Genomic DNA, 15475 nt, shown 5'->3' on the forward strand with positions numbered 1-15475 from the left:
TATTATTCTGATTACACGCTTTTGTGCAATAAATACTTTATTCCTCAGTGATGAACTACCCCAAAATCTGATACCATACGAAAGCAATGAGTGAAAATAGGCGTAGTAAGCTAATTTACAAAGATGTTTATCACCAAAATTTGCAATGACCCTTATTGCATAAGTAGCTGAACTCAAACGTTTCAGCAGATCATCAATGTGTTTCTTCCAATTTAATCTCTCATCAATGGACACACCTAAAAATGTGGAATATTCTACCTTAGCTATATGCTTCTGATTAAGGTCTATATTTATTCATGGCGTCATATCATTCACTATACGGAACAGTATGTACTGTGTCTTATCAAAATTCAGTGAGAGTCCATTTACAAGGAACCACTTAGTAATTTTCTGAAAGACAGTATTGACAATTTCATCAGTTAATTCTTGTTTGTCAGGTGTGATTACTATACTTGTATCATCAGCAAAGAGAACTAACTTTGCCTCTTCATGAATATAGAATGGCAAGTCATTAACATATATTAAAAACAACGAAGGACCCAAGACTGACCCTTGTGGAACCCCATTCTTGATAGTTCCCCAGTTTGAGGAATGTGCTGATCTTTGCATATTATGAGAACTGCTTATTTCAACTTTCTGCACTCGTCCAGTTAGGTACGAATTGAACCATTTGTGCACTGTCCCACTCATGCCACAATATTTGAGCTTGTCTAGCACAATTTCATGATTTACACAATCAAAAGCCTTTGAGAGATTACAAAAAATCCCAATGGGTGGTGTTCAGTTATTCAGATCATTCAAAATTTGATTGGTGAAGGCATATATGGCATTTTCTGTTGAAAAACCTTTCTGGAAACCAAACTGACATTTTGTTAGTACTTCATTTTTACAGATATGTGAAGCTACTGTTGAATACATTACTTTCTCAAAAATTTTGGATAAAGCTGTTAGAAGGGAGATTGGACGGTAATTGTTGACATCAGATCTATCCCCCTTTTTATGCAAAGGTATAACAATAGCATATTTCAGTCTATCAGGGAAAATGCCCTGTTCCAGAGAGCTATTACACAGGTGGCTGAGAATCTTACTTATCTGTTGAGAACAAGCTTTTAGTATTTTGCTGGAAATGCCATCAATTCCAAGTGAGTTTTTGCTTTTAAGCAAGTTTATTATTTTCCTAATTTCAGAGCGAGAAGTGGGTGAGATTTCAATTGTATCAAATTGCATAGGTATGGCCTCTTCCATTAACAGCCTAGCATCTTCTAATGAACACCTGGATCCTACTGTATCCACAACATTTAAAAAATGATTATTAAAAATATTTTCAACTTCTGACTTTTTGTTCGTAAAGTTTTCATTCAATTTGATGGTAATACTGTCTTCCTGTGCTCTTGGTTGACCTGTTTCTCTTTTAATAATATTCCAAATCGTTTTAATTTTATTATCAGAGTTTCTGATTTCAGACATGATACACATACTTCTGGATTTTTTAATAACTTTTCTTAATATAACAGTAGTTTTTATAATGTTTGATAGTTTCTGGGTCACTGCTCTTTCTTGCTTCCCTTTTCCGGTTACAAGATATTTTTATACCCTTAGTAATGCATGGTTTGTTACAAGGTTTCTTACGAGTATATTTAACTATTTTCTTGGGGAAGCAGTTTTCAAATGCATTTACAAAAATGTCATGAAATAAATTATATTTTAAATTGGCATCAGTTCACGGTACACCTCATCCCAGTCTAACTGCTGTAGGCTTTCCCTGAAATTTGCAATTGTTAAATCGTTGACTGAACGTACTACTTTGGAGGACTGTTTAGTATTGCTGAATGGAGTTATGTCATACATTGTAACTAGCTGTGCACCATGATCAGAAAGACCATTCTCAACAGGCTGAGCATTTATCTGGTTAAACTTATCTTGGTCTATAAAGAAGTTATCTATCAGTGAGCTGCTATCCTTTACCACCCGAGTAGGAAAATCAACAACGGGTGTCAAATTGAAAGAACCGAGTAATACTTCAAGGTCATTTTTCCTATTACCCTCTTTCAGAGAATCTACATTGAAGTCCCCACAAATAATAATTTGCTTCCCCCTGTTTGACAGATAGCACAACAAGGAGTCCAAATTTTTCAGAAATAGATGAAAATTTCCTGATGGGGACCTATATACGGTTACAATTATAAATGTGCCTTTATTTAATTTAAGCTCACAGGCACATGCTTCTATATGTTTCTCTACACAAAACTTTTTTGTTTCTATACTTTTTGCACAATGATAACTTTTCACATATATGGCAACTCCTCCTTTCTCCATCAACTCCTCCTTTCTCCATATTTTCTCTCATTACATGAGATGTATAACCTTCCTGATAAAGCAGGAAAGTTCACTTAGGCAATGATGCTAGCATTAATTGGGTCTCAGTAAATGTTCTGTATTTATCACAGAAAAAGCACTTTTCATTCAGTTCTGTACAAGCCAGTATATGCCACATGAGTAACAACAGAACATGGGATAGGGAGATGGGAGGGTAGTGGGAGTTGGCGAGCATGTATAGAACTCAAAATTCCTAGGAGAGCACTTTGATCAGAACATGAATTGGACAGCACATATTACATATAACATTAAGTACTTCAGTTCTGCAATGTTTGCTCTGCATGTGATAGTTAGTTTCGATGATGAAAGCATCAGAAAGTTGACTTACTTTGAATACTTCCATTGATTTGTGTCATATGGAGTAATTTTTTGGAGCAGTTCCACATACATAAAGCAGTAATTACAAGAAATGCAAGTTTAATATTTGTTAACTTCCTTGCAGATTAAAGCTGTATGGCAGACCTAGACTCAAACCCAAAACTTTCGCTTTCATAGTCAATACTCTTGCTGAGCAATCTATCCTGGGCTGGACAACTCTGTCAGTTCGAACACTGCCCCCAAGAAGCAAGGTTCCACGTTCGAGTCCCAGTTCAGCAGACAGCTTTAATCTGCCAGGAAATTTTCAAGACAGTGCATATTATGCTGCAGAGTGAAAGATACATTCTTAATATATGGAATGAGCCACAAATAAGTTGACAATAGTAATTCCAAGACTTTGTTTTGCCAAGTGTAGTGGCAGTCAGTTTTTAATTTGACTAGTGCATAGTACCTGTAAGTCAGTTGACACTAGCAGTTTGAGATGGTGATATTTGTTGTTATGTGGGAACCAATGAATAGAAAGTTAGCTACAGAACAATGTGTATTTGTTTTGCAAACACGGTGGAAACATGAGCATAATTATGTAATGTTTGTGATATGTTTCTGGAACATTTTCCAAACATCCAATCTCCATCTCAACAAGGTATCTGAAAATTAAATTAAGCATTCGAAGAGACTGGGTCAGTAGCGGAGCTCCCTCTTCCAGGTAGGCCAAAGTCTATTAGAACATTAGAGAATCTTAATGTTGTCATGCAATGTTTTGTGCAATCACCAACTAAACCTCAAAGAAAAGCATCCGATGAGAAGGGAATTGCAAGAAAAAGCCTACAAATCATTAGAAAAAGCTGAAATTCAGACCATATAGGGCTTCTTTACTTCAAGGCCTAAATAAACATGATTTAGATAGGCTTATGGAATTCTGCAAGTTTGATACAATCCAACAAGAAGCTGATCCCAGCTTTTACAAAAACATTTTTTTTGAATGACAAAACAACTTTTAAGTTTAATGACAAAGTCAACAGACACAAGTGTGGGTACTATGGTTCTACAAATTCCCAAGGGGACAATGGAGACAGAGTTAAACATTCCTGGTGTGAGCGTTTGGGCAAGGGTTTTCAGCTGTGGGCTAATCAGGCCTTAATTTTCTAAAAGTACTGTCAATTCTGTAAATTACATATATGTGGTTAAAGAAATGTTGTTAGAATTCAAGAATAGTCCACCTTTTGTACATCTGCAGCCATTTAAGGATAAGTTAATAGGCAACAAGTTGGAGCACCCTCAAATTAGAGTGTTATCAGATAGAATTTCTAAATGGAAATGTCTGAGGAACGGGTTGGCAGACAGGGTACTAAGATATTGCAGTGTCTGTGTTATCTAGAAGTATGATGCAATGTTCCTTAGGACATGCATGCATGTTCAGATGAACAGGCACCACAGTGATTACAGCTGTTACAAAATACATGAAATGTATTCGCAGTTGCAAATAATGACAACCATCAGCTGTATAGTAAAATTATTGCAATGAAAATTTGGGCCTGCACAGGACTCGAACCTGAATTTTCACTTATTGCGAGCAGTTGCTATCAGAGCATGACTCACGGCCAGACTCACACTCGCAATAAGCTGGAAATCCGGGCTCAAGTTCCAGTCCAGCAATAATTTCCACTGTTGTCATTCCACTATACTGCTCATGATTGTCAATATTTGTAACTGCGAACACATTTCAGATGGCGTACTGTTGAATGGCCTCCCCGATTCCCAGTTATCATACCCATGGATTTTTTAGTTTGGGGTGTACAAAAAAATGAGGTTTATTATATCGAGATTCGAGCCACTGAGCATTTTAAGAAACGAATGCTATCAGAATCTGGAAACCTACAGTCCTGCAAGACTTGTAAATCAGTGTTAAAAGATGCAATGTTTGCTTCGAACACCATGGAAACCACTTTGAGCATCTTTTTTAAGTGCAATGAACTCTACACGAATTTCTGCACTGATGATAAATAGTTATTTTTGTTTGTTTAGTATTTTGCACCAAACGAATTTTTCGCAATTGATTTATGGCCCACCATGTACAGTCCCCATCTTTGACCCTCAGGTGACCAATTGTCTAAAAACATTACTGGGCATACTAACTGCTGCTTCACAATACATTCATTTGCTTATTAAGACTGAAGCGAAGAACCGTTAGTAATTTGAAAATAATAGTAGCATTTATGAATATCACACTATAAACAAAAATGGCCTCCATTATTCAAAATCTGACCTTACTCTTGCACAAAATGAAATGAAATGAGCGTATGGTATTGCTGACCGGGAGGCCCATCCGGGGAAGTTCGGCCGTCAAGTGCAAGTCTTATTACCGTCAATGCCACATTGGGCGATGTGCGTCCCGGTAATAAGGATGAAATGGTGATGATGACACACAACACCCAGTCCACGAGCGGAGAAAATCTCCAACCCTGCCAGGAATCTAACACAGGCCCACTTGCATGGGAGACAAGCATGTTACCACCCAGCTAAGCAGGCGGGCACTCTTGCACAGAAAGAAGCAAACTATAAAACTATATAAATATCGATAAACTGCTGCCAGGCTCGAAGTTGTTTTAAAAATATACTGAAATCATTTCTGCATGACAACTCATCCTATCCGTATATGAATTTCTGAACAGACAATATTTAAGCATGTGAGGGTTATATTTCTTAAATTGTAATGTAGATTAACACTGAAGTACAAATATAATTATGTAAATCCAGCAACTACCCCATTTTCACCTAGAAAATGATGAGTCCAGTAGTCTATTGGAAAATAGTGTGCCTTGAAACTGAAAGGTTGTGCAATTGAATCCTGGTCAGACTGTGGAAAATTTCAGTCTGCCTTTAACCTTGTCTTCACAACTCAATGATGTGAAGATTCACCACGAATAATATGTGGTTAGGGTTTCACATTAAACTGTAGGTCCCCCTCCGTGGTAGGGAAGGATTACTGAGGCAGGTCAGGAATGTGCAGATTGCCAAAGGGCGTCCAATTGAGACTTGCACCAGGCAGTTGAGCCACATGGTATTATTATTATTATTATTATTACAAGGAAAACCGATAATGTTTGTAAACCTACTGATGCATTCCACATAACTGCAATTTACCACAAATATATCAATCCACAGAAAACGCAAATAACTGAACCAAACTAAAAAGCTCTTTTTCAAACTAACTACTTGTGCCATTCACACTGTTCCATGCCCAAATGATGTGTTGAACTCTCGATTCATTCTCATGCAATTTACGTTAATTTTTCTGCTCACGATATATCTGATAGTTCAGGCTCTTGTGAACGCCACATCCACAATTTCTGTGCTCTCACATTTCACCCGAATATACAAAGACTGCTATGAAAGTTTTTCAGTATAATCATGTTTATTTTACTTTATTTCATAATAGCTGCACTCAATATGTTTCAGCATTTTTCAAAACTACCCATCAAATAATTTACTCTAAAGACATTCTGGCAATTGAGCCCCATCATCATTCTAAGCCTACAGATGTTGTACATCAGTAGAATTTTACCTTTGATTCGATTGAGTCTACATTTTTGGAAAAAAAGATACTCTGATGGTGTTAGATAACTGCCTTGAGGGCAGTTTCCATAAACTTTAAAAATTACTGTGACTAAAGCATACAAATTTTTTTATGTAGTGTTGAACTGTTGTCACTACAAAAAATCCAACTCTTGACTCTCATGTTCGACACATTTTTAAGAGAGCAGACAGTGGCCCTTCTGAAAGACTGCACCTTATCGAAATAAAAGAATAGTGTGAACTGTTTCTTTAATAAATCAAGACATTTACTCAAAGATCTGAAACAAATCCAGTGCTTGAGGGAAGTTTTACAACTAAACTGCTTGAATCTCTTCTTTCCTGTAGTGACATAATCCCTCAAGACTGACTAACAAGTAAAGCAAAATTGTTGTGAGCAGCTCAAGTTATCAGCTACAGTGCACCTTAGAATATGTACAAACACCCTGAGAAATAAGTCGTGATACATCCACATTGTGAAAGTTTCCTAGAGCCATCCATACTACACAAAACACTGATAAGTAAAAATGTTACAGCCCTATACAGCAACTGATTCACTTTACTTAAATACATTCCAATAAATCTTAAACAGAATTATCATCAAACTGACAATTGGTAAACATCTGTAACTTACTTTTAAAAAACTTCACTGTTAATCTGTTTCCACCTGAATGTATGTAATATCTTTGACTCTCTATAGAATGAATGAAATCTGAAACATTTAGTGAGTGTCTAGCTTCTATTTTTGACAATTGTTTCAATTTGTGACTTTCAGTTAAAAACCTCGATGCTCTCTCCATTGCCTCCCCACCATGTCACAATCGAAACAAGTACTAAATTCAAATAACTGGTAGGAGGCATTATACAACAAAACAAAAATGGCAATTTTTTCATCTACCATGTCCTAATAATACTAGTTTAAAAAATGAGAGAAGATTATAAGATGTAATTGGCTTCATCCTTTTTTCTAACACAAAAGAAAATTAGGCAAAGAATAATGTCATTATTAATCTCTTAACTCTGTAGCAGAGTACACCACTGTGGAACTCCCAGGTTGATTAAAATGGGGTGCTACATCAGTATTCAACCCCATGACAGATGCTATCTTTATATGACCTATTGAGGCGCTATTCATGATGTGCCTCATGAATTCAGTCCAGCAAGGATAGGATTTGCTTGCACCACAGCATTGTTCGCCCACCTTTACGTATTTTCATACTTCACTTCTAGGCAGACATTTAGGGGTGGCCAAAACAATCGGCAAAATGTGCCAGCATGTCACCTGGCCTGTGATGTATAAGGATGTCCGTCGATTAGTCAGGCAATGTGAGGCCTGTGAAATCAGGAAACTTGGAAATAACATTCGTCAGGGATTATTGCAATCCAACCGAGAGTTTACACCCATGGATAAGGTCTTCATTGATCATGTGGGACCCTTACCCAGGACCAAGAATGGGAACCACTATATTTTGGTCATCGTGGATGCCTTTAGCCACTTCACTCCCTAGCAGGGAGATTACGACGCGTAGCACCATTAACCAAGTTTTCACCCTCTTTGGTCCCCCTAAGACCCTGGTTAGCAACAATGCATCCAGCTTTATTTCAAAAGGGTTTCACAGGTTCTGCTTTAATAATGCCATCAAACATGTCACCCCCACACCTTACTATCCCCAGCCTTTGTTTGCTGAGCATGTTAACAGGAACCTAAAGCAGCCTTAATTATTTATCATGTCAATGCGCAGAACAAGTGGGATTTGTTATTGCTGTGGCTCAATCTTGCTTTTAACACTGCTCAGCATGAGGCTTCCGGAGCGACCCCCACATCCCTCACACTTGCTTACCCAATTAATACTCCCCTAGCCAATCTGTGGAATAACGAAGACCTCTTACCAGCAAATTTGAGTCCACATCAAATTAAGCGCAGGAGAACTTCTGTAAAGTTTGGAAGGTAGGAGATGAGATACTGGCAGAAGTGAAGCTGTGGGTACCGGGCATGAGTCGTGCTTCGGTAGCTCAGTTGGTAGAGCACTTGCCCCCGAAAGGCAAAGGTCCCGAGTTCGAGTCTCGGTCGGGCACACAGTTTTAATCTGCCAGGAAGTTTCATATCAGCGCACACTCCGCTGCAGAGTGAAAATCTCATTCTGGAAATAAGATATTGTCTTCACAGAATGAGACACACAATGTGTGATGGAAGACTTTGTGAATCTACATAGTCCACAAGAGAAAAAGATACAGTGTATCATCTTAAATCTGAATCCAATATATGTAGCACTTCATATCAGTACAAATGTGTCTACATCGTTAAAATAAATCAATTCTTAGCCATTAAAAGTAAAGCAATCTTCAATCCGAAGATCATTTTGAACATCACAGTGCTTTATTAGGCATGGTCCTATGTAGGAAGTGGTATGCTGTTGCCTTCCTCAGACCTTTGAAATGGCTTACCCAGCCAGTTATAGTGAGACCTACAGTTTAACGCAGATTCTGAACAATGGTGCAGCTCAGCATTTTTCATATTAACAAACAATGCCAGAGGTGAAAGAAATTATAAGTGACGGATAAAAATCCTAGGGCTTAGCTGTAATCGAACCCAAGGCCTTTGGATTTGGGGTCCGGCACTTCACTATTGTGCCACTGAGCTATACTCTTACCCATTACCCAAAATAATGCAACAACTCTTAGTCACGCTCTCTCAGAAACAAACTATTTTTTTTTATGATGGCACCAGAGTAGGTACGGTCTATAGAAGATGTCTTACAACACACAACAAATTTTGAACCAGAAGAAATGATCTACCTGATGAGATAGCATACGAGGCTTGAGTCAAAGTGCAGTTCCCTATGTTATGTACCCTAACTGTTGTAAAAACAGATGCTGTAACCGTAAGAAAATAACACTACATTATGGCTTCTTGTGTCAGTGAGAATATTACGTTACAATATTGTTTGCTACAATTAAATGTCATGGGAAACCATATTTTTATTTATTTCTCACACTGCATGGCACAATGTAAGCCAACACTATTCAGTCATGGAATAAATCACTACATAATTCATGAAAAATTACTAAACACAAAATAAACTGAAAGTATTAATAAACACAAAAATGAAAAGACCTGGAATGCTTTATGAATATGAATAATGCCTTACATCAAAATGTTGTAAATTGCATTGAGCAACTTCTTTGCAGAATACATAGACCACACCAAAATAAAATCTTTCAAATTACACTTGAAAATATGAGGTTTATCACATACATTATACAGTTCAGTGGGAAGCCTAACGAAAATGAAACCTGCTGAATAGTTTACACAATTATGTACAGTAATAAAATAGTTTTCCTGTTGAATTTTAACTGCTTGACTGCAGCAACTCCTTTATAACAACTACATTTCTTCCCACAAGTTACATAAGTGAGAAAAATTTACAAGTATTGTAAAGTTAAAACTCCAAGGCACTTGAACAACAGCCTGCACCAACTTCAAGAACTGAAACCACTGGTTGTTCAGTTGACCATTTCCGAGGTTACATATATTCTCTATGACTTCATGAGCTGCCTAAAAATATGCTACCACAGGAATTGATAAACTGAGAGTGAGCAAAGTAAACAAGCTTGCACATTTCAGTGACAGCAAAGATTATCCTTAAAGTGCAGATAGCAACCATCAGTTGCTGCATAAGATAATTAATGTGCTACTACCATGAAAGCCTCTTGTCAATATTCAGTCCTAAGAATAAAACTGTTTAATTTCACTGGGTACCTGGCCACTATATGACAATGAAATGACACTTTTGTGACAGAGCCACATCCGTCTGCTCCTCACAAGGCACGAGATCACGTTGGCTACTTTTTTGTGTTTACAGGCAGACCACTTATATATCCCTGTGGCATCTAGCTTTTGACAGTTCCCCAACAGATTCAAATGTTGTAAAAACCTTCTAATTCCTGTTTGCTAGAGTTAAAATAAACTAATTGTGAGGTTTCTAAAGTGTGACTACAACTCTGTAACCTGTTCTTTTGTTTTTTAACTCTTATACACTGGTAGTATGGAAATCAGCCACTAACTGGTAACAGTATCAGAAAGACACTTAACTCTGGTACAGTGTTAACGACTGGCACATTAATTAGTATAGTCCTACTACTAAAAATTTCATCATACACATGATAATCAGTATTATTCAGTGAATTAATAATTGATAAAATCTGTTTTTCACTTGTTTCCTGTAGTGGCAGGTGAAATAGTTGTTTTGGAACATCAACTCTTCAAAGTTCTGCTTGCTTGCACAGATAAAATTTTTGCTTCACTTGCCAAGTATCGACAGGAGTGATTATTAACTATTTTGATAATCTCTGGTTAATCACTAATAGCTTCATTCACTTACAGAAGCCATAACATGTTGAGCACCAACTTCTCGACCAGATACTTCTTTCACAACTGACTATATAGTTTTAATTTCGTTCATATTTCCCATGCATCAGTAAGCACATTACTTTTAAATAAAAACTTTATTTCAGTCAATGCTAACATAAAATTGATTAATCGCTAGACCAGTTTCGACAACCCAGTGATTACAAATAGCTGAAAAGTGCTTTGATGCAGCCATCGGCCAAAAAAACCAGTCAAATAATTTTATGTGATCAATGACTGACAAACTTTATACTTGTTGCAGGAAAGGTCATATACAGAGCAAGTCCTTTTGGAATACAGGTAACCACTATAGTTCTCAGTTTCAATTTTGTTGTTCCAAGAGCTTCTCATTTTTGGGTCTGTGGAACAAAAACTGAATCTAATCTAATCTGTCAGTTCAAGGGACATTTTAAGCTTGTATGAAGACATCCTACAATACATTGGAGTATTTTCTGTAGTGACGATCTGTGAGTGGGCTATGACTGCTGTTCAAATTACGATAAAGCTTCCATGCCACAGACTACCCAAAGTCCTTGTTTATTAGCACTGTCTTTCTACCTACAATTCTTTAAACAGAAGACAGCTACATGACAAGCTTATTAATGTTTGTATGAAAGTAACATGCCTGTCATAAATGTTATCTATATTGCAAATTTCTTGCAAAGTGTACTATTTGAAATTGGTATTAATTTTCTAGATCCCATACCTTTGAATATGATCCTGTGTGATTTTTTACAGTATTAACTCTTTTGTATCATAATCTAAAAAACCACCACTATCTTTTCTCACACTGTATCCCCGAACTTAAAATTATTCTATGAACACACTATCTATGCATGGACTAGTGTTTGCCTATTCTTGTTGGAAGGAACAATATCTGCATTAAACAGACCCACTGAGTTTTACCTACTTCATTTAATAATAAGTAAAAGGATTTATGCATAAATCCCTGCACGAACTTAACTTAATGTCAGTGTCACATTTGAACTGGGAGATATTCCTTGAAAATTCAAACACTCCTGTACATTTTTCAAATATCTGTTCTGTACAATGTTCTAGTATATTGACAGTTTTTATTAACATTACATTTGGCATTAAGGTCCACACTCCCAATCTCAAACACACACTGGATGGAAATCAAATAAGATATACCACTCTACTCCTCCTTCATGTAAACGGTATTCTAGGATACAAATTATGTCACAGTCAAGGATTATCAGCAGTTTATGAACTTTGCCTCTAACTCTTTCATAATTTAATGAACCAAACTCACTGAACAATCTGATCTAAATTTCTCATTTACTGAAGAAATTCCCATTGTTGAGGGAATTTTTCTTCATCAGGAATACTTATTCACTGACTTCATGATGAGAAAGATCTAGCCCATCATTTGGTTATCACAATAATTTACTCTTGAATGGGATGAGAACTACCCATTGTACTATAACTTACATGATTAACCCACTCCCATTTTATAAAATTTAGTCAACTGTTTAAACAGCAATCTTTTCTTCAGTTGCCATCTATATTGCACTCTAGAACCTCATGTAAACAGATCTTTAAAAAAAGTTAGGCACACTGACAACAGCCTCACGTAAAATTTACTCCCTTTACAAGTTTGTTGTTAACAATTAAATACAGCTTCAAAACAGCAGTAACACTCATAAATACAATCATAGAAGAAGAAACTATTTTCACAATTCATCATTCAGCCTAACTGTCACAGAAATGGGTGAGGTATTCGGTCATAAACAGCTCTGAACTCCAACCTAGTGATGTAAAATTTACTGGATACCACTTCCACCCCACAGAATAATATCTCTCTCTCTCTCTCTCTCTCTCTCTCTCTCTCTCTCTCTCTCTCTCTCTCTCTGTGTGTGTGTGTGTGTGTGTGTGTGTGTGTGTGTGTGTGTGTGTGTGTGTGTGTGAGAGAGAGAGAGAGAGAGAGAGAGAGAGAGAGAGAGAGAGAGAGAGATTGATTTTTTGTTGAAGGGAGGGAGGGCGAGACACTGAAAGCTACGTACAAACCATTGTATCCATCCAATAAATAAAACAAAAAATCCTTAAGAAATTATGTCATGTTTTTTGCTAAGATGAGGCACTATAACCATAAAACTGCCTTGTTCCAAATCATAGTGAGAAGTCATAATGACAACCCATGGAAAACGCAAATAACAAACTAACACTGCTCCCAACCTGTCTCATTACCACTATCTAATTCTCTTAACCAAAGTATGTAATTAATAAACCTACTGTCAGTCAATAAAAAAGTAACCCACATCAACAAATAGCTTTCTCTTCAAGATGGACACAACTTACAACAACTCTTGAGTAGTTTCTGGTATATACAACACAGAGAAACCTTGAAAATCTGTAGTGAGGGAATTGTGTAAGAAGTGTGATGTGTAATAACCATTAATACATACTTGAATGACAATCTCAAGAGTATACCCTACAATACAATTATACAACTCATGAGATACATCGTAGGCTATATCATATCATATGAACAAAAATAGTGGGTATGTAATACATGTAAGTTACCTGTACTCGTGTAACTTGTTACCAAGGATAAAACTGGTATCTTTAAAAAATAGCAGTGATAATCACTTCACTACATAGAGAATGCTAGAGAGGGATAATGCCTGAAACAGTGCAATTAGGATACTGTTCTTGTGTTACAGTGATGAAACTGTAAGAGCAATAGACAATTAACACCTCTCCCTTTAATTTACAGTAATATGAAGTACAATATAATAGCAGTAAATATTTACATTATTAACTTTTAGCCCTTTGTACAATGTATCACTGTTGAGGTGTAAACAGTGAAGATATTTATGGTAATTATTTTAACTTTACTGCATTTAATTTCAAGTACACCCAAACAACAACTGCTTTACTTTACACTCAAGTAAGTCAATTCTGACAAAACAGACATGTGGTCAGCACAGCAATAATAATCTACAGTAAAATTAAATACAGGAGTCAGACACTGATCACATGTAATAATTTCTTTCAGTAGTTCTTACTGAAGCCAGTAAAATTGATCTAATAAAACAGGACTGTGATTTTGTTGGGCATCAGTTCAAGAAAGATTTCGAAATTTTGTTAAAAGAGCAAGAATTTTAGACAGTAGGCTTCGGCACTGGTCAATCTGTTACCACAACCATATTTTCTGGCAATTGTCACATTTCAACCAAACCTAGACCTCAAGCTGTGTTACAGACAAGTCTGTCACCACAACCATGAGTTCAAAGAGGGGGGGGGGGGGGGTCCCAATTCGTATCTTTAAACCCAAAGAGAGGCAAAAATTTCCAGACAAATGATATGCTAAAAGTCTTATCTAGTCTATTGTCTCCTTACTTTCAACTCACACATAGGTGTTCTTACATTTTCCAGCATCTGTTGAGGAACATTCAGCTAAATTTTAAATTTGATTAAAAGTAATTTGTTTAATAGTAATAGGCCTATATTTAAGCATAATTTGCAAATTAACATCGTAGTTAACAGTCTTGCTCTACATGAGCAAGCATCACAGTCGGCACACACACCAATAAATTTTTAGTGGAAGAACTATCCTTTGGAATTGAATCTCAATGGACTTGGACATGCTGGTCTGAAGTTACTTTTCAGGTATTTCTCATTTAGTCTTCATTACTCTTGCTGTGAATCATCACAGAGCCACTATTCCAAAAAAGCATAATACTAAATTTTGTTTACATGTTACCTCCTTACATTCAATACATCTGTTTCATATATTTGACAGCAATTACTACATCCACATGGGATATCTCAAAAGTTTTAAGTTCTTCTTTTCAAGTAGCTAAATCGAGAAATCCAGCAATTAATTACAGTCTTTCAAGCACATACCTAAACACATTTCACCTTTGAAACACACCAACAGCAGACTAAATTTAAGAGTTGTTTCCCGTTTCCTACCTCAGTTTTATTAACCACAGTCTATTTGTATTAAAGAACACTCGCAAACACACAGGAATATATGCTTCCTCACACCAAAAATCAAAATGACAGGTTTTCAAAACAATGCTCTATGACAAGACAATTTCGTGGGAAATGGCACAACCAGCGCAGAGTGAAAGATGAAAACTCTACCATGTCACGGCACTTATGAAATTTTTCTTTGTCAATCAAGTATACTTCCTTGCAGAAATGACAGGACAACAGTCCGCGGCTTTCATGATTTGACATCGAATACGGCAGTGACATGCAACCAATACTATTACAAATCCGAATAAAACAATAAAAATCAGTTATTCATCACTGAACTTACCTTTCCGGTACTGTTTTCGACTTTAATTCGTAAAACGGGTAATAATCAGCCAGTGTGTTCTCTATCCCGATTGCGTCATTCCATTCCATAGCATCCAGGTTGAAGGAATCCGTGATTTCTGATAAATCAAATGCCAAATCAATCCCTGACTCATCCATTTTTGGGAGAATGGCAAGGGGAGGAGAAGAGATGATTAAAAACAAGGTGTCAATCTGGAAGTCCCTGCAACACCCTTCCCAAAAAACGATCAACACAACTACAGCACAAACAAGTAGCAAATTACGTCATATTTCGGGTGCTGCCAACACACACACATGATGTTTACATCGCCAGATGTACTTTCCGTTTCCCGAAACTGAAAAAAGAGTAAGATTTAGTTATTATGGTAAGTGAGTACCAGGAGCTGTAGTCTCTTCTGTGACATTGGTAAAATTCGGCCTGCATCGGTGTGTCATCTTCTTGCTAAACTTAAATGTCGCTCTAAAATTTTAAGACAGTGCGTTGCGCTT

The 15475-nt window shown here is 36.7% G+C and overlaps 1 protein-coding gene and 1 non-coding gene across 2 annotated transcripts in view; one reads left to right on the plus strand and one right to left on the minus strand.

Moving 5' to 3' along the window:
* The window catches only part of LOC126469798 (microphthalmia-associated transcription factor), a 387123-nt gene extending 371873 nt beyond the window's left edge, over positions 1-15250 (minus strand). Inside the window, exon 1 of the mRNA XM_050097055.1 lies at positions 14967-15250. Coding sequence (XP_049953012.1) covers positions 14967-15124 — 158 coding nt within the window. The 5' untranslated portion in view covers positions 15125-15250. The remainder of the gene's footprint in view (positions 1-14966) is intronic.
* Positions 8269-8343, plus strand: Trnas-cga (transfer RNA serine (anticodon CGA)). The gene has a single exon. It is a non-coding gene; the product is annotated as a tRNA-Ser (tRNA).
* Positions 15251-15475: the final 225 nt, after the last annotated feature.

Source organism: Schistocerca serialis, chromosome 3 (genome assembly GCF_023864345.2).
Source record: "Schistocerca serialis cubense isolate TAMUIC-IGC-003099 chromosome 3, iqSchSeri2.2, whole genome shotgun sequence".
NCBI lineage: Eukaryota > Metazoa > Arthropoda > Insecta > Orthoptera > Acrididae > Schistocerca > Schistocerca serialis.